The 21836-nt window shown below is 38.8% G+C and overlaps 1 protein-coding gene across 2 annotated transcripts in view; it reads left to right on the top strand.

Annotated features, from left to right (window-relative positions):
* LOC149187840 (LisH and RanBPM domains containing protein) overlaps positions 1 to 20992 on the top strand; it is an 89187-nt gene extending 68195 nt beyond the window's left edge. For both annotated transcript variants that reach the window (XM_089411480.1, XM_089411481.1), the window contains exon 8: positions 20700 to 20992. In XM_089411480.1, the coding sequence (XP_089267606.1) occupies positions 20700 to 20744 (45 nt within the window). In that variant the 3' untranslated portion in view covers positions 20745 to 20992. The remainder of the gene's footprint in view (positions 1 to 20699) is intronic.
* Positions 20993 to 21836: the final 844 nt, after the last annotated feature.

Below are 21836 nucleotides of genomic sequence, written 5' to 3'. Positions count from 1 at the left end.
CAAAAACCAATTTTTTAAATTTTTTTATAATTTTTTCTGAGTGCGGGGGACTCCAAAGGTGAACTTGTGGATTTGTTGATTTGTGAATCTCATTTCTCCAAGCCTGCTGGGCATTTTGGCATGTCAAAGTTTAAAACTAGTTGCAACATTAAAATATCATTGTTACTTGTCATGTATGAAGCGGGATGTTGAGCACCATCTCAATCATGTATTTCACGTTGCATTGCTAGATTGACAAATCACCATTTAGGTCTGTGTACTCCTTTATCTATCCCTACTAGACCATGGGACTCTTTCAGTAGAGATTTCATTTTTATTTTCCTTATTAATAAGCATAGACATGATTGCATACTTCTTGTTGATTGTTTCTCTAAAATCATAAATGGCTATCATGATTCCCTGAAAGAAGTCTACCACAACCTTTGATATTTCTTCTTTGTACTTCATTAACGTTTGGTCTCATTGTGGTTTGCCCTCCTTTCATAGTATTAGATTATAACTCTAGGTTTATTAGCCATTTCTGGAATGCCCCAGGATTTATGCTCAACACAATGCTGAAGTGTTTCACAACTTTTCACCCTAGACCAATTGTCAAAACAAAAGTTTTAAACAAACCTTAGTACATTATTGCTATAACCATGCACTCCTTCATACTTGGGATGGAAATCTATCTTTTGTTTAACATGCCTGTAACTGTGCACTTCACAGTTCCATTGAATTTTGTCCTTTCCAGAATCCAACTTGTTTTGGCTTTCAACCAAGTTTCTAATGCCGTGTGTTTGGAAACATGAATTAAAATCTTTAAAATTATGTTTTTTATAAAAATAAAATAAATAATAAAATATTTAATGTATTTTTTACAACGACCGAGTCATTGAAATCGAGCCGGCCGAGTCGATACCGAGTCGGAGTTTTAAAACATTGGTTGTGATTAGCCGCTTTTCAAACCTGTTAATGTCTGCCACAGTTACAGTGAGGGGGCCGAGTTATATGGAGATTTCATGAGAATAATAATGTCTCAGGAAGAACAAGGCAGAGGCCTAGTTCTGGTAGGCCGAGGTTGGTTTAAGGCTTGGTTAAGGCCACCCATGGCTTAAGATCTTTTCTGTGTTAGGGCAGCTGCAGAGCCAAGGAGGGCTGGCTGCAAGCTACCTCAGACATTGAATTAGGCCGAGGGCTTCAGATATTGTGAAAAGGCTAGCCGAGGGAGATTTGTAGAGGGCTGAGGGCTGGCTGAGTTAGTCAGAAGGCAGCCAAGGTGAAGATAAGGAGGCTGGTTGAGTTATAGAGGGGTAATCAGTGGCTGTTGTGATGAATGAACTGAAGATATAGTTTGCTGAAGGTTACGACATGTGGACAGAGGTCAAAAGGAGATGATTTCTTTGGACAAAGAGGACTGAAAGGGCTGATTGCTAAGGATTGCAAACAACAAGTAAGTTGTGTTGTTTTGTCTTTGTTTTCATGGGCAGATGAGGGCCTGAAGGATTAGGCCTCAACTCTAGTTGTAACAGTCAAAGGATAGAATTGTATTTTATTGTATTATAGCATTGTATCAGGGTTTCTAAAGGGCCATGATCCCTGGTATAGGAGCCCTATGATTTTCTTATTGATGGACTGATAATAAAAGTTTTGGGCCAATAATTCTTGTGTACTTTGTTCATTTCACTGCTGATATATTCCGCTGTGCGAAGTTGTTTATTGTTGAGCACTGCTAGTGTGTTTATGTTCTTAGCTAAGTCATAGACTAGACCTAGGGTGCATGGAAATTTCAACAAAAAGTAGCTTCACAGCTAGTTCCATTGATAGTTGCACTCCCTTGTTCATGCTTGAATTTGAAATCAGTGATAATGGAAATCTGATTTCCAAATTAATTCTGCCATCCAGTTCAACCATGAATTCTAAATAAGCAACAATGAAAAACAGATTTTCTGTACATGTGTGTGTGTGTGGATGCTTATATCTGAGACAATGGAAATCAGATTTTGATTGTGTGTATGTGTATATATTATATACGGGTTGAACTTGACGAAAAACTTAATTTGAAAATCTGATTTTCATTGTTGCTGATTTTGAATTCCAACATGACAAGAATAGTGCTGAAGATTATTACACCAACAAAAATGGAATGCACAAATTTAGCAATAGTATGACAAGATCAAACATCTTCATTAGTAAGACCAATATTTATACCAATGTTTTTAAAACCGGAACCGGTGACCGGACCGGTCCACCTAATGAACCGGTTTACCGACCGGAACCGGTCTAACCGGGACTGGTTTGGTCTAAACGAACCGGTTTTTAAAAAATACATTAAATAATTAATTTTTAATGAAACAAAACTATTTTTAAGATGTAAAACCATGATTCCAAGCCAATAGAGACAAAATATGCAAAGTTTGCTCATTTATATACCATGTAAAGGTGAATACATCAAAATGGCACGGAGTGCAATACATATCATCAACAAAATAGCAAAATACATAAGAAATGAGGCTCTAAATGGCCTATAAAGTCCAAAAACAATGTTGCAAGCTATGAGGCCATTGGCCTACTACAAGTCTACAGTGTACACATGATCAATCATCAAGTTCATTACCACTACTAGACACAAGATCATCATCAGGAGCTACCTAGACATCATCTGGTTCAGAGTCTGAGGATGCCTCAGCCTGATCTGCAACCTCAGTATCAATGCCACCAATGACAATAGAAGTGGACCTAATGGAAGCACGAGTTTGTCGACCCGCATGACTAGTGCCTTCCATTGGTTCTTTGCCTTTCCTTGATGCCGCTATTGATCCTGGTTCTGATGCCACCACATAATCTGCTTCATCCCCCGCCAAAGCCATGTCGATATCAAAATCAGCCTCAAACACAGGTTCTTTAGTCTCCTCCACCCATTCTGATGTTGGATCAATATCGTCCAACACAATGGGATCTAGATCAGGAGTTTTTCTCATCATTTGGAGCTCTAATTGCATTTATTGTTTACCCCCAAACCATGAAATCCTGAAAACCATTAAGTCTGCTAAATTTTGAGGAAATCTAAAATTCTAGTTTCTCCATATGAAATCCAATGAGGTCGAAACCACTCTCAAACATCCTGAGTCATTTCATGGTAATGTTAAAAGTTTAAGTAAAAGGATGAAAATAAAAATTAAAGGAAATGTCACTTTTACTTTAAGAATTTAACATTACCATTAATTGCCAACATTGTTAGGGTTGAAACACCCTTAGTTCCCCCCCAAAACCCCTCAAACACAGTCAAAAACATGCTTTTTTAACTTTATGGTGGTTGTGCCTAAAACCGGTCGGTTTAGGACGAAACCGGCCGGTTTGTTACAAACCGGCCGGTTCCGTCCTAAACCGGCCGATTTGTTACAAACCGGCCGGTTTCGTCCTAAACCGGCCGGTTTTCACCGGTTAGGGCACAAAAATGGATAAATCAGCATTCAAACCGGGTTTTTTGGCCGGTTTAGACCGGCAGGCTTGCTAACCGACCGGTTAGACCGGTAACCGGTTTTTAAAAACGGTTTTTAAAACACTGATTTATACATGCCCATGAACAAATGTTCGATTCAATCATTTCCTACAATCTCTCGACAATTCCTCTACAATCTCCCCACAAATCTTTCAACTAATAGTTCTCTAACTCAAATCAAACCTCTGAGACATAACAAATACTTAACAATAAATAATTCTAGAATATGACAAATGATCATTATTCTAACATTTCTCCCCCAATAATCATCTTTTGGAGAAATTTCAATATCATCTCTGAATTTGGAGAACTTTTCTTTTGGTAGTGCTTTAATGAAGATATCCACAACTTGATCTGTTGTTTTGTAATACATGATCCTAGTTACACCTTGTTGAGGCAAGTCTTGAACAAAATGATATTGAATATCAATGTGTTTTGGTTTTCTTGTGAAAAACTAGATTCTTGGTCATTTAAATGATTGGGTTGTGAAGGAGGAGGCCCCTGATTTGAGTTCGCTTGATGAAGAGACTGAGGATCTCTCTAGTTTTCCATCTCAAATGGAGACTCCAAATACACCTGCCTCATAGTTGCGTCAATCTTCCGATGTTACCACTAACTCCACTAGGGCTTATTTTAGGCGTGGTCGTCCATTAGTGATGAGACTCAAGATTGTTATGAGACAATCATTCATCATTTATGACATATGTATTTGAATTTTGAACTTGCTAACATTTTTTATTTTAGTTATAGAATCATGAGTCCTTTTCTTATTCAATATCTAAATGTTTTGCTTACAAAAATCGAATATGTTATGTTGTACTTTTATAGATATGAGATGATGTTATGAATTATTGCATATATTGTGGTTTTTATAACTTATAAGGATTGGAATTGTCATTAGTTTCCTTTTTGTGCTTAAAATTTACCACGTTTTAAGTTCTTTTGTATTTTGACGAATCTTATACGGGTCTAATAAGGGTCATTCCCGAGTCTTATACGAGTCGACAAGTCAATGTCGTGACGAGTCTTATATGAGTACGAATTGTGCAACATTGTGCTCAACCAAACCCAGAAAGGAATTTGGCCCAAACCAACCACTTGGAAAACCCATAAAATGATGCAAATTACCAACAATTATTGGTTGGAAAGAGACACTTGTTTGAGCCCTCTAGATTGCTCATAAAATTCTTCCAAATTAATCTTAGCCTCTCCTTAACAAACCCAGAATAACCTAGAAAGGGTTTGGTCTAATTTAGACCTTCGAATTTTGCCCCAATTTCCACTTGCTCCTCCAATAGCTAGGAAATTCATCCCACCTGTAGATCTTCCCTCACAACCACGACAAATTGATGCCAAAGGCTAGCAAAAATTCCCTCTGGTAGCCTCCACAAATCCCAACTCTATCCATGCCCCAATTGAGCCTCTCCTCAACTCCCATGTGTGGCCCAGAATTAGCTTTTGCATAGGCCAACGTAGTCTTTGGAAAGGTGATGTTGCAACAACAAAAACTCCACTGAATTGTGCCCAACCAACACTCCTATTATTCAACAATTTTGTAGCCCAATTCTCTCCCCACAATACTGGCAAGATGTTGCCCCACAATTGTCTCTCCTAGGTAATGCTTATTCCTCTTCTGTGTCTAATCTGTTGAGAAAAATCCACGACTTTGCCTGAATAATCACCAGAACAACTCTGCAATATGAAGTGAATCTCCTCCTAGGGATGGCACTCGAAGTCCCCTGAAGATAGGTTGAGATTTCTGCTTGGAGATCTCGTGTGCTGAACAACACTCCGTTGACCCAGCTAAATAGCTTGAGCAAACAATGGTTTAGATGATAAATGAGCAAAAGTCCCCAAAATGAGCCCCTCCACCTCTATTTATCTTGCTGCCCCCTTCTTCCTCCATGTGGGTCCCACAAGTTTAGTTCCCTCTTCTCTTTCTTCCCATTATTCAAACTGTCCTAAGGGGTACGAATTCCCTTTGGAGTGACCCCCACATTCCACTTGCACTTTGATTTATTTCGTTTTCTAATGTTTGGAAGCTTTCTCTTCCCAAAAAGTCAAGTGGGGTCCTTCTAATACACCTTTCCTAAGTCCAAATGCCAAAATATCTCCCAATGGCCAAAATTGCAAAAAAAAATGGAAATTCTTCTTAACCAGATCGATTAATTGGGGATATTACAATAAAATAATGGAAAAAGATTGCATAAGAGGAACTAAATGCATAAAATAAGAACTAGCCATTTACTTTAGTGTGATTAGGTTACTCTACTATAGTTTAGCAAAACAAACAAAATCGTTCAAGCACCATAAGGCACACTTCCCCAAATAGGGAAAGGGGGCATGCTTAGGGGAAAAATCCCCTAACTCCCAAGAAAAAATGTCTTCTTTATTAGATTCCTCTTATAGAATGAGGGATGAAGAGAGATAAAGTTTACAATAGATCCCTTTTAGAAAAGGGATTTGAAGAAAAATTTTGGTGAGAGCTTACAACAAGATTCCCTCAAAGGGATCAAATGCTCTCCTCCAAATAGTTGCAAGTTAAAAAAACAAATTTTGAAAGAGTTACAAAAGGTGTTTTGGGCAAAACCCAAAAAGTGAGCTTCTTTACAGAAAATATATTGGTTTCCTTGGAAAATCCTTGGTTGAAGAAGGCCCCTTAAAGGTGTTTACAAGGAACATATGGTGGTTTTACAATTAACTACCTAAAGATGGTCCTTTGGGTGTTTCAAGCTTCAAAAGTTTGGCATAATCCACCAATTTTCCTTCTTGCACTCTATGTGTTTGCAAAACAAATTAGCAAACATGCAAGGTGAAAGATTCTAAAACAAACTTTGGACATCCACAATGTTAGTACCAAATCTTGATGGAAATAAAATTACAAGCAAACTCTTGATTACATAAATGAAATCCCAATCTAGGGCAGCCAAGAAGAGCTAAGTTAAATCAACTTTTCTTGGTTGATATGTGACTGTTAGGACAACCACAAATGCTAGATATTCAATGAAACCATGGACAATGTTGAAAATAATAGTGAGAAAGGGTTCCTTGATTTGTTTCTTAATCAAAGGAACCACAACGAGTTTTTCCTTAGGCATGCACGAGTTCCTATGAGTTAGGATCTAATTCCTACAAGGTACGACAAATTCCTAAAATTTAGGGAAAATTCCTAAAAGTTAGGAGTGCAAGAAGTAGTTGACTAGTGTTAATTAGTGGAAAGCTGAGTTTGTTGCCTTCTAGTGCAAGTTATTTTGGGTAAAGGTCGAGTTGATTGAGACAGGCTCCTAAATTATATGAATGACGAGTTAACACAACTAATGAGCTTTTGTTAATTAGTCAATCAACAGTTCAGTTTTCCTCAAATAGAACTTGCTAGTAATACCGTAATCAAAGTGCCTATAAGGAGGGAGGACAAAGGCACACTTTGATCATTGTCTTATGTGCACGAGTTGGTGAGACAAGGCAGTAGAGAGCACATGTTGGTGCTTGTGTGTTGAGGCTTTTGTGAGTTTGATACAGAGAAAATAGGGATCAACAATCTTGCAAGGGTTTAAAGCCTGGTTGCAATGCAAGAAAACAAGTTTGATTGTTGTTATTTCTGTTCCTATTCCGCTACAAAGTTTAGTAGAGAAATTATGTGTTTATATGAAAAGAAAGTGTTTTTAAGGTTGTTCATATTATCAAAATTTCGTGGATTTTCTACATGGTATCAAAGTGTGGATCAGAATAAAGATAGCACATACAAGAGCAAATTCATCATAGTGAAGAGGCATATGGTATGAGGTAGTCGCAAGCACTTGAGGAGCTAGTTCAGGTGGAGCAAAGGAGCAAGAAGTGTCTCTTTTGAAGTCTGAACAGGTACTATAGAGTGCAGATCTGTGCATTGTTTTGTGGAGGATTTCTCAATTACATGGGCTGAGATTTTTTTGTGTGTTCTAGAAGGAGGGTCGAGCCTTGTAGCCTCTGGTTTGGAGGGGTCAATAGGCCTGAACAGGTGACAGAACAGTCCTATAGTCCAATGCATATAGAAGGCTTGTAGAAGGAGGATAACCACAGGTTCCTGAGGGAGTTTTGGACCAGGTTTAGGGGAGATGACGTGGACAATCACTAGCCCTAACCAGAGAGTCAAAGCTTCAGACTTAGATGCATAGGCTGAGTTGATTTGGGGATAGAAGTAATCGTCCAGACCAAAGGTATGTTTGTATTCTTCCAAGGTTGATGTTTTTGCTAAGTGTTTGAGTCCAGATTTAGGAAAGTTTTGGTGGACATCTTATGTACTGTTTGGAGGGTAGTTAGAAGGTGTCTTTGGTGCCCTAAGTCTAGCATTTGAGGAGGACATCAAATCTAGTTAGAGTTGCAGAATTATTGAAGCTTAGGGTTGATCCTTAAAGAGAGAAAGGAAGCAACCAAAAGGGCTTAATTTCAACCCTAGTTCACTGTGTAGAGATGGGCTTCTACAGTGAGAGTGGGCAGCCTCCATTGCCCTAAGACTTGTCTTTTTGGGAGCAACAATGAGGCAAGTAGTGGGCAAGTTGAAGACCATATGAGTTGGCATCCTTGATGGACAAAGGAGAAACTAGAGGGCGTAGTGTTTGGGCCAAAGTTCAATGATACAAAGGAGATGCGATCATTGATAGTGGAAGATTATGGACTTGTAGAACATGGTGGAAAAGAACAAGTCTTCAAAGCAGGTTCCACAGAAGAAAGCAAGGAAGGCTTCTAGTTCAAAAAGAGCAGCTACACCAGTGGAGAACGTGGTAGTGTTGGAGATAGATCCAGGTGGACGAGGTTCTTCTAGGAACACTTTCCTCGATAAGAGGGGGTGTTGAAAAAAGTAGCGAGAAAGGGTCCCTTGATTTTTGCCTTAATCAAGGGAACCACAAAGAGTTTTTCCTTGAGCATGCACAAGTTCCTATGAGTTAGGAGCTAATTCCTAAAAATTACGACAAATTCCTACAATTGGGGCGAATTCCTAAAAGTCAGGAGTGAAAGAAGCAGTTGACTAGTGCTAATTAGTGGAAGGTCGAGTTTATTGCCTTCTAGTGCAAGTTATTTTGGGTAAAGGTTGATTTGATTAAGTTAGGCTCCTAAATTATAGGACTGATGAGTTAACACAACCTGTGAGGTTTTGTTAACTAGTGAATCAACTGTTCGACTTTCCTCAAATGGAACTTGCCAGTAATAGCCTAATTTAAATGCTTATCCATAGGAATGAAGGCACGATTTGATCATTGTCTTGTGAACACGAGTTGGTGAGACAAGGAAGTAGAGAGCAGAAGTTGGTGCTTGTGTGTTGAGGCTTTTGTGTGTTTGATAGAGAGCGGCCAAGGATCAATAATCTTGCAAAGGTTTCAAGCCTGGTTCAAGGCAGGAAAACAAGTTTGTTTTCAGATTGAAATAAGTTGTATTTGTAAGAGTTCTAATCCTCATTTTTTATCAATAATCAAGTAGAGGGTTTTCCCAGTTCGGTTCCCTAGAAAAACATTATGTTTGTATTGTGTGATTGTTGTTATTTTTGTTCCTATTTCACCGCAAAATTTAGTAGAGAAATTCTATGTTTATATGAAAAGAAAGTGTTTTTCAGATTGTTCATATTAGCAGATTAGAATTTCATGGATTATCTACAGACAAAGTAAGCCAAGAAAATATTTTGTGAATTGAAGGAAGGAAGAAGAAGTATTAGGCATGCTTGAAAGCCCTTCCTTTGGATCTCTTTTTGGAGTACTTTGGCAGCCCTTGAATGTGGTGAATTCATGACTCCTTGGTGTTTGAAGTTGGTTGATCTAGCCAACAATTTGGCCAACTTCAAAGCCTTTAAGGTAATTTGTGTTGTAGCTCATAAAGCTTGCTCACAATCATTATTAAATATTAGGAAATAACTTGCATGTAGGAAGAGATAATTTATGCTATTAACAAGTACACAAAATTATCTAATCTGATTGCAAAACAATCAAAGAATAAACAAATACTTGCCTATCCTTCCCTTGGGCAACACTGCCCCTACTTGGGCCCAAATCTACTAAGTGAGAGCAAATGAAAGAACTTCAACAAGCATAAATTTACCTCACACCAAGAGAAAGATCACTAAGAACAACACCGCATGGACCTCTAAAGCCTTTTTTTATTATATCATAAAGCAAATTACAAATTGGTAGTCTATCCAAGCTCCAAGCTTCCAACCCTTCTAGAATGATGAGAGCTGTGTTACATTTATAGGAAAAATGGGAGAAGATCCTAATAAGAAGCAATGCAACAAGCGGCATAGGGGTGATCATCCAAAGGAAATTTGAATCCTCCAATTGGCACTGAGACTGGTGCGAGTTGTTCCTTCTCTGGCTCGTGCTAATCCCTTAATGTTGTGCACATTTCTCTTTGTTGAACGAGTGTGTAATGAAGTGGAGATAGGGGGAGACAAATCCCACTAAACTTGGAACCCCAAAACATGTGTAATAGCTCCAAACAACTGTTTGTCTACTGCTGCATGGTATTTCCCATGAGGCCAACGTGTTAGCTCTAGAGTTTCCAAAGTACTCTCTGTAGGTGGTGTGTAGATCTCCTACTGTGGACAACTGGGGATGGAGGGGAGTAAGGTGGGAGTAAACTCCTTCTTACATCTAGTTAACTCTTTCTTATTTTGACACATCACAACAAGAGGGAACTCACCCCCGAAAAGGAGGAACTTGACCCCCAGAAGACTAGACTAATATCCTCATTTCATTGGATTTGCCCTCCCCTAAGTCATTGTGGAAGAGGGAATTAAGCGCAATCTCACGCGGAATTAAGCACAACTGATATCATAATGAAGGCACGTGAGAAAAGTGGTTTTTTCTCTCCACCGTTTGCTACGTTTCGGCTTCTAAGCTTAATCGCGTGAATTTTAGAAATATCGTTTACCACCTTGAGGGCGTGCGAGAAACTGCTTACCATTTGCGAGAACGCTTCATCCTTTTCTAGCACGTGGTTTTAATCTCCACCGTTCGTCTTCTTAACTTTATGTTTTTGTGACTTAATCTTAGCCTTCCATCGCGCACAACCTCGTCAGTTGATCTTACAAATCCAACGGTTCTTGTGTGCTGTTATGTTCTGTTAGCTTTTGCTGTGTAATAGCCCATTCGGCTTTCCGCTTGTGTATTTGTCTTTGCCTTACGATCTTCACTGGTTATGATTTTTGATCTCTGCTCGCACCTTTATGCTTCCTTCACCTTCTCTGTAACTTTAAAGGCTCTCTCCAGTACTGTTTGTATGTAATCCGTAACATTCCTCTCTGCACCTCTTCTCTGGTTCTGCACACCTGCAACCTATGTTACGCAGAATTACTCTATTTCACACACAACTATAATTCAATTACACATTACACATCATACAAATTCAGAATCGAGTAATCTATATTAACAAACAACCATTTACACAGGAATTTCTTCCTCGGCCTGATTTTCAATATCAGTGGCCTTTCCTTTCCTGCCCGTAGGCTTACATTCAAACCTATCTAATCTCACTCTAACTAACTCACTGACTCTCTCTACCTCACTCTATGCCTTTTAGGCTTACATTTATACAAAGGTTCTGTTTAACCAATTCTGGTTCAGATCCTTAATCTGCTGAATTAAATCCTGAATATCCTCTAAGTCCAATTTTAACTCCAGTTAATCCCTAAGAATCCTCTTTAGTTCCACGAATCATGACACCACTTTTAGTCTAAGACTTAAAATTAATTTTCAACACTCTCCTCATTTCTCACCATCACTCATGTTCTCCTACATTCGAGAGATTTATAATTATTCTCACAATATCTAATTAATTCCTATTCTAATAACTCAAAACATTAATGATTACATACATAAGAATCCAACTACCTTGAAAACACTGGGCCCTCTAAGTTAACTAGAATGCAATGAAATTGCTGAGCTGTATGCTCCCGCATCAGACTGCCAAGGTTAAAATAATCATGATCTCTTGATCATGTGCTTCTGTCCTTTGTCTTCCTGGATCCCATACTTTGTTCTGTAATTTGTCTTTGGTTGCTGTTGTTGTTTGTTGTTGTTCTCTAGGTTTCCACACTTTATGTTGCTCTACCCCACTAGCTAAGCTTTCACAGTTTGTTGCTGTCTTTCTCTTTCTGCTGCTTGACCTTCTTACCATTGTTTTCTTCTGAGGCACCTTCATCATCAATCTTATTATTCTTTCAATCTCTATGTCCAATTTATCTTTTGACTGATAGTTACTTTTCCATTTGTACTTTGTCCATTCATCTTCAAACTGTTGTTTACTGTCTTCTCGTTGAAGTTGTTGGATTCTTATTACCGCCCTTTCATCCTTACCCTCTTGTTGCATTCCAAACAACCTTTGTTCAATATTTGTAAATTTACTTTCAAAAAGAAAAATTGTCCTCCAATTTTCTTTGTACCTGATTTCTCTCAAATACATCACTATGCTATTCATCAATTCCAACATATTCTCTTTCCTCTTCCTTCTTTACTTGGCTGCTCATCTGTGTCAAATTTTCTCCAGCATCTGTAACAAAACCTACACTCACAAAACAATTATTAAAATAAAAAGCATAAGGCCTCAATGCCTTTTACTTCTCTAGCAACATCTCAGTATGTTGCTTTGATTTTTCCTCTTTTATCAGCACATCAATATGCTGATTCTTCAAAGGACTCTCGAAACTGTCAACAGGTCTCTCTTCCACACCATCTGCTTCAATGATGTCTTTCTGCTCTTGTCCACTGTAGTGAACTCCTTCCTCTGCAATCATACTGTCATACTCCAAGTTTTCCAACAAATATTCCAGCAATTCAATTTCTCTGTGACATTTCATAAGTATTTCATCATCACTTATAATTCTTGCATTTATACACAAATTATCAATTTGAAAATTACAAGTTTCAACAGTCTCAACTGTTGCTTCACATATCAGCTCTTCAGACTGAATCTTATCTCCTTCTTTCACAAGAAATTGTTCCTGGGTTGTAACAACTTCAAACATCAATATATTACTACATTCTTTCTGCTGCAATAATTCACTGCTTTTCCCATTTAAGAGACATTCTCCATCTTTCTTTACTTCAGAGTATTCATCTTCTGAAGGATACTCTTCCATACTTTTGACAGCTTCAAAAGACTGCTCATCCTCTGCAAAACCTTCTTTTGTTAGTGACTAGTCATCATATGTCCTTTCTCCCTTTGCTAAATCTTTTGCTAAGACTTCTTCTTTCTTAACATCTTTCAGTAGATGTCCTTCTTCAATACATTTTGCCTTGCTGTCTCTCTGTAATCCTTCTTCAAGAGCTATCCTTGCCCCATCATTTGCTTTAATATTCTCCTGCATTTGTCCATCAAAATTCATTAGATTACCTCTCTGAGACAATATGCCTTCGTTCTTCACCAGAATAAGATCCTGATCTTCCATCTCTATGACAACTTTAGATGATTGTCTTCTCCCATTAAGTAATTAATCAACGAACTCCTTCTGCTGTAACCATTCAGATCTTTCCTCATCTAAAAGGTTTTCTTCATCATATTTCACTTTAAGATCTTCATCCATCTTGAAGACATCTTCACAAAGTTGTTTTTCTCCTACACAAACTATTAGTTTTAAAAACATAAGACCTTGTGGTTTCATTTGATGCTTCAGTCATCATATCTCCTTGTTGTTCTGAATCCTTCATATGATTCATAAGATCTTCCCCAAATCTCCAATCTTCATCTTCACCCAGAACTTCACCGTGTTCTGCTCACAAATGGAAACTTCCATTTCCAACTTAGCTTCTTTGAGTTTTTCCACCAGCCACTTCACTTGCCTCTGCTGTAGCCTTTTCTGTAACTTAGACCATTTCACTGCCTTTTTCCTCAAGACCCAACCTTGTCTTTGGTCTTCCTCTAGTATCATCCGTAATACATTGAGTTGTTATTTTAACTCTGCAATCTCCTTGTCATGCTCCCTTTGAATCATTCTCTTGCCATTTGCCTTGGCATCCTCCTTCTTCACTTTTCTTCTGCTATCGTCTTCCTCAGAACCTCTGTTACCTCTATTTTGACTATCAGTAGTCATCTTCTTCTCTGTCTTCATGAGTTCCTTACTCACTTATTATGAGTTGCATTAAAGCCTTCGCGATAGAAAGTCCTCCTTGCTGCTACTTACCTCACCAAGCTTTCCTCTGTACTTGGTCTTTTGGCAAGCACTTGGTTCTCTATTCTCGAACCTCTTTGAGCACTTCTCTCTGCTCCTTCTAGGCTTCAACTCATCTGCACCTTTTAAGAACACAACTATCCTTTTGTATTTCAATCACAAAAGAAATACCAGGTTCTGACCACCTCTTCTTTGCACGTATATCGATGCTCTCCTTAGCGCATGAAGTCTCCGCCGTCGATATCATTCCTCGATTCGACGGTTATCGCGTCACCCGATCATTAACTGACCCGGACGATCTCTACCGTTGATCTACTCCGCCTAATCCAACAGCTGTCGTGTTCCTCGATTGCCAACCAACTTGGCTGATCTTCACCATTGATCAATCTCGCTTGATCCAACAGTTATCGCGCAGTCTCACGCGGAATTAAGCACAACTGATATCAGAATGAAGGCACACGAGAAAAGTGGTTTTCTCTCTCCACCGCTTGCTACGTGTTGACTTCTAAGCTTAATCGCGTGACTTTTAGAAATACTGTTTACCACCTTGAGGGCGTGCGAGAAACTGCTTACCCTTTGTGAGACTTATTCATCCTTTTCTATCACTTGGTCTTAATCTCCACTGTTTGTCTTCTTAACTTTATGTTTCGCGATTTAATCTTAGCCTTCCATCGTGCGAAACCTCGTCTGTTGATCTTACAGATCCGACGGTTCTTGTGCACTGTTACGTTCTTTTGGCTTTTGCTGTGTAATAGCCCATTTGGCTTTCTGCTTGTGTATTTGTCTTCTCCTTACGATCTTCACTGGTTCTGATCTTTGATCTCTGCTCGCACCTTTATGCTTCCTTCACCTTCTCTGTAACATTAAAGGCTTTCTCCAATACTGTCTGTGTGTAATCACGTAACATTCCTCTCTGCACCTCTTCTCTGGTTCTGCACACCTGCAACATATGTTATGCAGAATTACTCTAGTTCACACACAATTATAATTCAATTACATAGTACACATCATACAAACTTAGAATCGAGTAATTTGTATTAACAAACAACCATTTACACAGGAATTTCTCCAATACTGTTTGTGTGTAATCACGTAACATTCCTCTCTACACCTCTTCTCTGGTTCTGCACACTTGCAACCTATGTTACGCAGAATTACTCTAGTCCACACACAATTATAATTCAATTACACAGTACACATCATACGAACTTAGAATCGAGTAATCTGTATTAACAAACAACCATTTACACAGGGATTTCTCCAGTATTGTCTGTGTGTAATCACATAACATTCCTCTCTGCACCTCTTCTCTGGTTCTGCACACCTGCAACCTATGTTACGCAAAATTACTTTAGTTCACACACAATTATAATTCAATTACATAGTACACATCATACAAACTTAGAATCGAGTAATCTGTATTAACAAACAACCATTTACACAACAATTTCTTCCTCGGTCTGATTTTCAATATCAGTGGCCTTTCATTTCCTGCCCATAGGCTTACAATCAAACCTATCTAATCTCACTCTAACTAACTCACTGGCTCTCTCTACCTCACTCTATGCTTTTTAGGTTTACATTTATACAAAGGTTATGTTTAACCAATTCTGGTTAAGATCCTTAATCTGCTGAACTAAATCCTGAGTATCCTCTAAGTCCACTTTTAACTCCAGTTAATCCCTAAGAATCCTCTTTAGTTCCACAAATCATGACACCACTTTCTAGTCTAAGCCTTATAATTGATTTTCAACTCTCTCATCATCACTCACCATCACTCATGTTCTCCTACATTCGAGAGATTTATAATTATCCTCACAATATCTAATTAATTCCTATTTTAATCACTCAAAACATTAATGATTACATACATAGGAATCCAACTTCCTTGAAAACACAAGATCCCCAAAGTTAACTAGAATGTAATGAAATTGCTGAGTTGTATGCTCCTGCATCAAGTTCAATGAGCTAGTTCTACTTGAGTTCAAGGAGCCAGTTCACTTGATTCGAGGAGCTAGTTTGATTTGATAAAGAAGGCCCCAAACTTGGTAAATCACGTGATTATGAACTAGAGACTTGTGTGTTCAACTCAACAAAGAAGGGTTTCCAGATCAGCACACTAGGGCAGAAAGAGAGGCTGAATAGCCTCAGCAAATTCTTCAGCCAACGTACATCTTTTCAAGGCCAAGTTAGCCTGTAACAGCTGCATAGATTAGCCTGTAACAGCTGTGCAGATCATCCTGTAATAGCTGCGCAGCCAAGGAGGCCGTTGAATAAGATAAGATAAGATAAGATAATTTTATTAATGTCCAACGAATGACCACAAAGTAGGTCAACGGGACTGCCGGTTACATAAGGGGCCTTGCCCAGTAGGAGAACCAATCGGTCTCCTCAGAAAGACAAATGCTGAAAGGAAGATAGAAACTAAAACAAGGCGGGTTGGGAAGAGCATATGGAGCTCCAATCCCGGCCATGCCTGTTGATCTCTAGACTGCGTCGTAGGATCACTGGTGAAGAAGACCCTGGGGACGCGGATGTGGGAGTCTGCTACTCCTAACATCCGAGGCCGAGAGAAAAGAACTGTGGGTAGTTCAGTAAGGTTTGCTGGTTTGAAGCGGTGGGCGCTGGTTGCCTCCCATTGTGTTGTCTCCGTGATCTAACGATCCTGGGCCGCCTCTCGGGGAGATGCCTGGAACGGTTCTGCTGCTGGGCCCTCGTAAGCAAGGGGCCTCTCCTCTTTACTGAACGAGGGTCTGTCGATCTGTGTGAGCCGGACTGATCGGTACTTGGACTGGTTGATCTCTTAACTCCTCGGGCTGAGGGGAGTATGCTGAAGAAAGAGGTGATCTGACGAGTAATGTTGGGTCGGACGGAGGCTAGAGGAATGCTCCCGATGCTTAAGAGTCCCCTGGATGTAAAGTGCGACGCATCTCTAGTCCGTGTAGCTGAAGAAGCTGGATAGGTTCTGTGGTCCTTTGAACAGACAGTGGTAGCGACCTCTGATCTCATAATATATTGGACAACCGAAGATGAAGTGCCATTCGGTTTCCACCTCCTGTGTATGGCATAGCCGACAAGTCTTGTCAACTCTCTATCTGGGGGTCTGTCTCTACCCGAAGCCTATGTGATCCAACTCTAAACTGCCCGAGGGGGATCTGAAGAGCATGCATCCAATGTCGAAGCGTGTACCGGGGGAGAACTATAAGCCCGTCTCTGATACTCAAGAAGTGCTCTGCATAGAAAGCCATCTTTGGGCGCAGGCCCCCCGGGGGGTTAATCCATGTGACCTGGATAAACTGCCTGTAGATGTCTTCCTTGATGATCATATTTAGTTTCTGCCTAGGGGGGAGTCCTTTGGGGGCGTTTAGGGAATACAGAAAGGGGGGGAGATGATCTATATGGAGTCCCACTGCCTCGAGGAACTTCGAGACCCATGTATACCAACACTTGGCTTTTCCTGGTTGGGTGCGGTCGATGGCCTCAGAAGAGTAGTAGGCTAGATAAGGGTACCTGTCGCGTCCTTTCAATGTATTTGCGAAGCTCCGGGCTTGGTGAAGAAAGGAGACCAGTCTGAAGGCTGTCTCAAGGCGGAAGGGCTGTGCACCAAAGTCGGCCAGTAGCAGATCAGTGTGTTGAGGGACAACAAATTGGAGGGGAATTTTTCCCACTATTTGTAATCAATTTTCTGAGAGTTTTTCTGAGCAAAATAATAATATAACACACACAAGTTGGCAGGTTTTCCCCAGTTGGGATTTCCTGGGTATTTCTATTGTTGTTTATTGAGTGCTTGTGTCTTCATAATTTTGTTTTCCATTGCTATTATTTGTTAGAATACTCGGCATATTTAACAAGTGAATTTTGCAGTTCAGTTTTCAGTTCTTGCATCTCAGAATACTTGTTAAATTAGCAGCTGGGTATAAGAAAACTAACATGGTATCGGAGTTATGATTGAAGACCAGAAAGTAAGAAATTTTTCCTCAAGGGTTATTTATGCCAGTTAGATTTTTCATAAAATGAACCAGAGATTAAGAAAAATAAAATGATTTTATTAACAAGAAATTGAGGACATCAATCCTCTTATGTACAAAATAGTTTCAAGGCTACAACCTTGAGGCCTCCAATCGTTCAAACAAGCTCCAACTTATACAAAAAGGTTCAAGGCTCCAACCTTGACCAAATTTCCCAAGACCCCAATCTTGGGTGAGGACACCTATCCTTTCAGTCAAGCACCAACTTGACAAAAACTAGGACATCAATCTCACCAAGCTTCAATAATAAAAAGTAATGTCAAAGTCTTCAATTAAGTCTAAAGGAACGCCTTCAAGAGTTTTCAACCAAAACTTTCTGCAAGATCTCACTGTGCACTTATGGCCTGCTCCAAAACACTGTATTTGCTTCACAGGTCTGAATACTTTTTGACAAATATTATTTTTAGGACCCAAATTTTGCTCTACAGGTTCTGCAAATAATCCAAAAATTGTAGCTCTAATAAGGTCTGCAACTTATCAAAAATTGTGACTCCAAAAGAATCTGCAAATGCCTCAATAGAGATTCTCCACAGGCTCACAAGATAGTCCTCATAAATCTGATGTGTAATTCACACCAGGTCCAAATACAGATCTGAATGCACACTTTCTGTACCACAGATGCAATTTACAGGTCCGTAGAGGTCTGCAAAAATGCCACCAAAAGAGTCCACAAGGAGCCAGCTCAGGTCTGTAATAAAGGATCTATAGATCTGCAAGGAAGGAGCAACTATGTCTGCAATCAGGTCTCCACAAATCCGCAAGAAGAGAGCTTCTGTATGTCACAAATCTGCAAGTACAGAGGTTCTGTATGTCTGCCATAAGGTCACCACAAATCCGCAAGAAGGGAGCTTCTGTATGTTTGCAGTAAGGTTACCACAAATCCGCAAGCTTCAGATGTATTAGTCTTTGACATCTTTGCTAGTTCATGAGATGTGAACTTGAATCTAGGATTGTTTATATACTTGTTTGTGTATGTTGAACAGACACGTCCTTTAGAAGAGCCGACTTATGTGAGGAAGGGCCGACATGATAGGCTGTCAAATGGTGCATTTTTAAGTTTCAAAAATTTAATTCTCCTTAATGACAAGGAGTTAGGAGATGTATGAGGACTCATTGGAAAGAACATAGTGTCCTTTACAAGCTGGAGTAAGAACTTCTTCAAGGTAATGTGTCAATGTTAAAAAAATAATTTTTCTTTTATGACAGACCCTATAATTTGTGACAGCCCATTGGAATTTATGGTATGATTTATTACATGATTAGGGCATTAGGATTAGGATATCTTTAACATATATATAGGGATATATATAGCTAGGGTTTCATAAATGCATACAAGGGCTTTTCATACATCACTAGGGTTAGGATTTTTATCTCCAATAAGGGTATCGAGGGCTAGGGTTTCATCATCTCTAATAAGGGCTAGTCTTGACATCATATTGACATCAATGACAACCTAATCAAGGAAGTCTTTCCTGAGAATTAGTGCTCTAGGGCTTTCTGCTAGCAGGGTTTGTGCAGGGGTTTTACTCATAGATTTCCCACTGTAACATGGTCTACCACAGGTTTGAGCCAAACCCTTTAACCACAAAGGCTTCCCCTTGAAGCCAAAACTTCCTTGATAACAGATGTTAAAAAATTACTGTAAAGAAACACAATATTTACCCAGAGAAAAAACATTAAAAGCAATCAACAACACAATACACAAACATAAACACAAAATTTTTCCCTGGAAAAACACAATTCGGGAGAAAGCCAACTAACAGAATTATATTTTTGCCCTTGGTCAAAACTCGGACAAGCCGCCCAAGTGAGCCTTCACTGTTCACCTCCCCTTGCCCATTGCATTGAAGTTTTCCCAAACCTTTGAAAGGCTTCATCACATGTATTCCACGGGCACAAAATCATGGGAAACCAAAACCATGTGCCCAAAACCACCACTGTAGATTGAATAACTCTGACTCTTTCAATGAGTCTAGTTTTACCTAAAAGATGACACCCCCAATTATCGAGTATTGAGTGATGCTAGTGCACAGGTCCATATAAGGTTCTCCATCTGTGTCACTCTGAATAGAAAACTGAGATGATATCTTGTAAGGAAGCATGGTCATCCATCTTCAACAACCTCTCTAAATATTGCATCCAGAACAAAGATTCTTGAAGAGGGAGGATTTGGAATGAACATAAATGGTTACTGAAACTTTATTTAAGCAGGTGTGAGTAATTCGGCCTTAGGTAGATCCAATTGAATGTTTTACACGTTTGATGTGTATATACTATATATAGACATGTTTGTGTACTACTGAAATATTTGTTTATATGTTTGTATCTAGGTTTATTGCTTACAGGTTTACCATTTCTCTGAAAATATTCACTGGACTGTTACGATTTCAGCTCTAGCTGTTGATTTATTCCCAGGGATAATGTTTTGACTTTTAAAATTAATTTAATATTTTCTAATATTTTTAAGAGAGAATATTTAGAATGTCAGTTAGCCATTTTCTCAATTAAAAATTAGATTATAACTTTCCTTTAATTCCTTGTGTTTTGTGTTATCTGTGTATGTGTAATTGTACTGGTAATTCTATTAGCATAGAATTGTTAAAGAAAACATGCATTGTTAATGTCAGGCCAGGCAGTAAATCCATTAGGCAGAAAAGATGATTTGATTCATTTCATTAGGTATGTTATTGTTATATACAAAAGGTGTGACTGCTCAGTTCATCTCCTGATGACTGTTCACATTCCTAATTTAACTATTTACATAAATTCACCCAATCGCAGAGGATTATTTTGCATATTAAGATCTATGGTGGTGAATAGTTTGGGCCATAAGCCTTTGATTATGGAGCAGAGTTCAAAGCAAATATGTTCTAAATTGGATGGCTATATTATTGCAAAGGACTGCTCAAAATACCTTAGCTATTCGTTGATTTTTGTGTTGTAAAATGTTGTCTTTTGCCATGTATTTTCTCTCATTTGGGAATGTTTTGGTGCTTTTTTATTCATTTAATGGTGCTCTTAGTATTGATACATTTTGCAATGTGTTTTTTGGCTTTTACAGGATGGGCCTCCTCTCTTTTCGTTGCCTGCATTTCTGAAGAATTAGACACATGAAGAATACATAAGAGAATATATGTTCATCATTCATAGTCTACTTGTCTAATCAAGTACGTGGCCTCTGTATGTATTATGAATGGTCATTGTTAAAGTCTATGGAACCTCTTGTATTAGGTTGGGAATATAATGCCTTGCCTATTGTCGAGCACTTATAATTCCTTTTTTAAAGTATCAATTCATTCATTTTTCTGTTCCACAGCGTGCATTTTTTTAGCTCCCTGATAAAAAGATTAAAAATAGGTGGTCGAGTGGTAGGTTCTCTTTGGATTGACTATGAAGAATGCATTATGTTGTTTGACACTTTTCTGCAGGGAGTGCATATTTTTGCACTTATGTAACCAAGTTGCCCATTCCTTGTATGAATCCCATCTGTTTTCTGATTATGATAATGGTTGTGCTTGGCCTGTAGTAAGAGACATGGCCTGGTTTCTTGGTTTTTGGAATTAGTTTAATGTTTTGTTTGTCAATTTTGTTGTCGACATTTTCTTAATGTTGGACCTTGTTAATAAATTCAAGAAATTGGGATCTGGGTAATAAAACCAAGCTTGCACCTGGATAGTATATCCACTCAACGAGGATGTTTTTTAAGTGTTGAGATGAACACCAAAGCAATTGTAAAGGATTAATGCTTAGTTTTCTACTTCTAATTCTTTTTGGCTAAAAGTTATGGCATTAGTCAAAGTAAACTTCCTCGAATGTCTTAGGAAGCTTATGTGCACAGCTTGAGTAGAAACAATTGGAATCCATTAATGTCTTTCGTATTGTTTTTTGATTTTTTCTGCCCATGTGGCCATTCCTAGATAATATTGGGTAGCAGCTAATGATGTTATCGTATAAAGAGTATCGAATTTGATCCAATGACACTACTAAACACGAAGCAAACTTCACCATAATTGGTTTCCCAGGCATCCATCCTTGCCAGCAAGGTATTTGTAGTATTTTGACCTGCCTAAGAAAATCAATAAGCAAAAGGATCATCACCGTCACATGATCCATCAAAATGGATGCGACTAGTATAATAGGCAAACAAAATATAGTTTCACAACTAATCTGAAGATCTACATACTCATGTAAGGCATCG

The sequence above is a fragment of the Pinus tabuliformis genome, chromosome 3_1 (genome assembly GCF_031772625.1).
Source record: "Pinus tabuliformis cultivar Carrire ecotype Pingquan chromosome 3_1, CPIR1, whole genome shotgun sequence".
NCBI classification, from domain to species: domain Eukaryota; kingdom Viridiplantae; phylum Streptophyta; class Pinopsida; order Pinales; family Pinaceae; genus Pinus; species Pinus tabuliformis.
The sequence above is the reverse complement of the archived record's forward strand: the minus strand, read 5'-3'. Positions and strand labels throughout refer to the sequence as shown.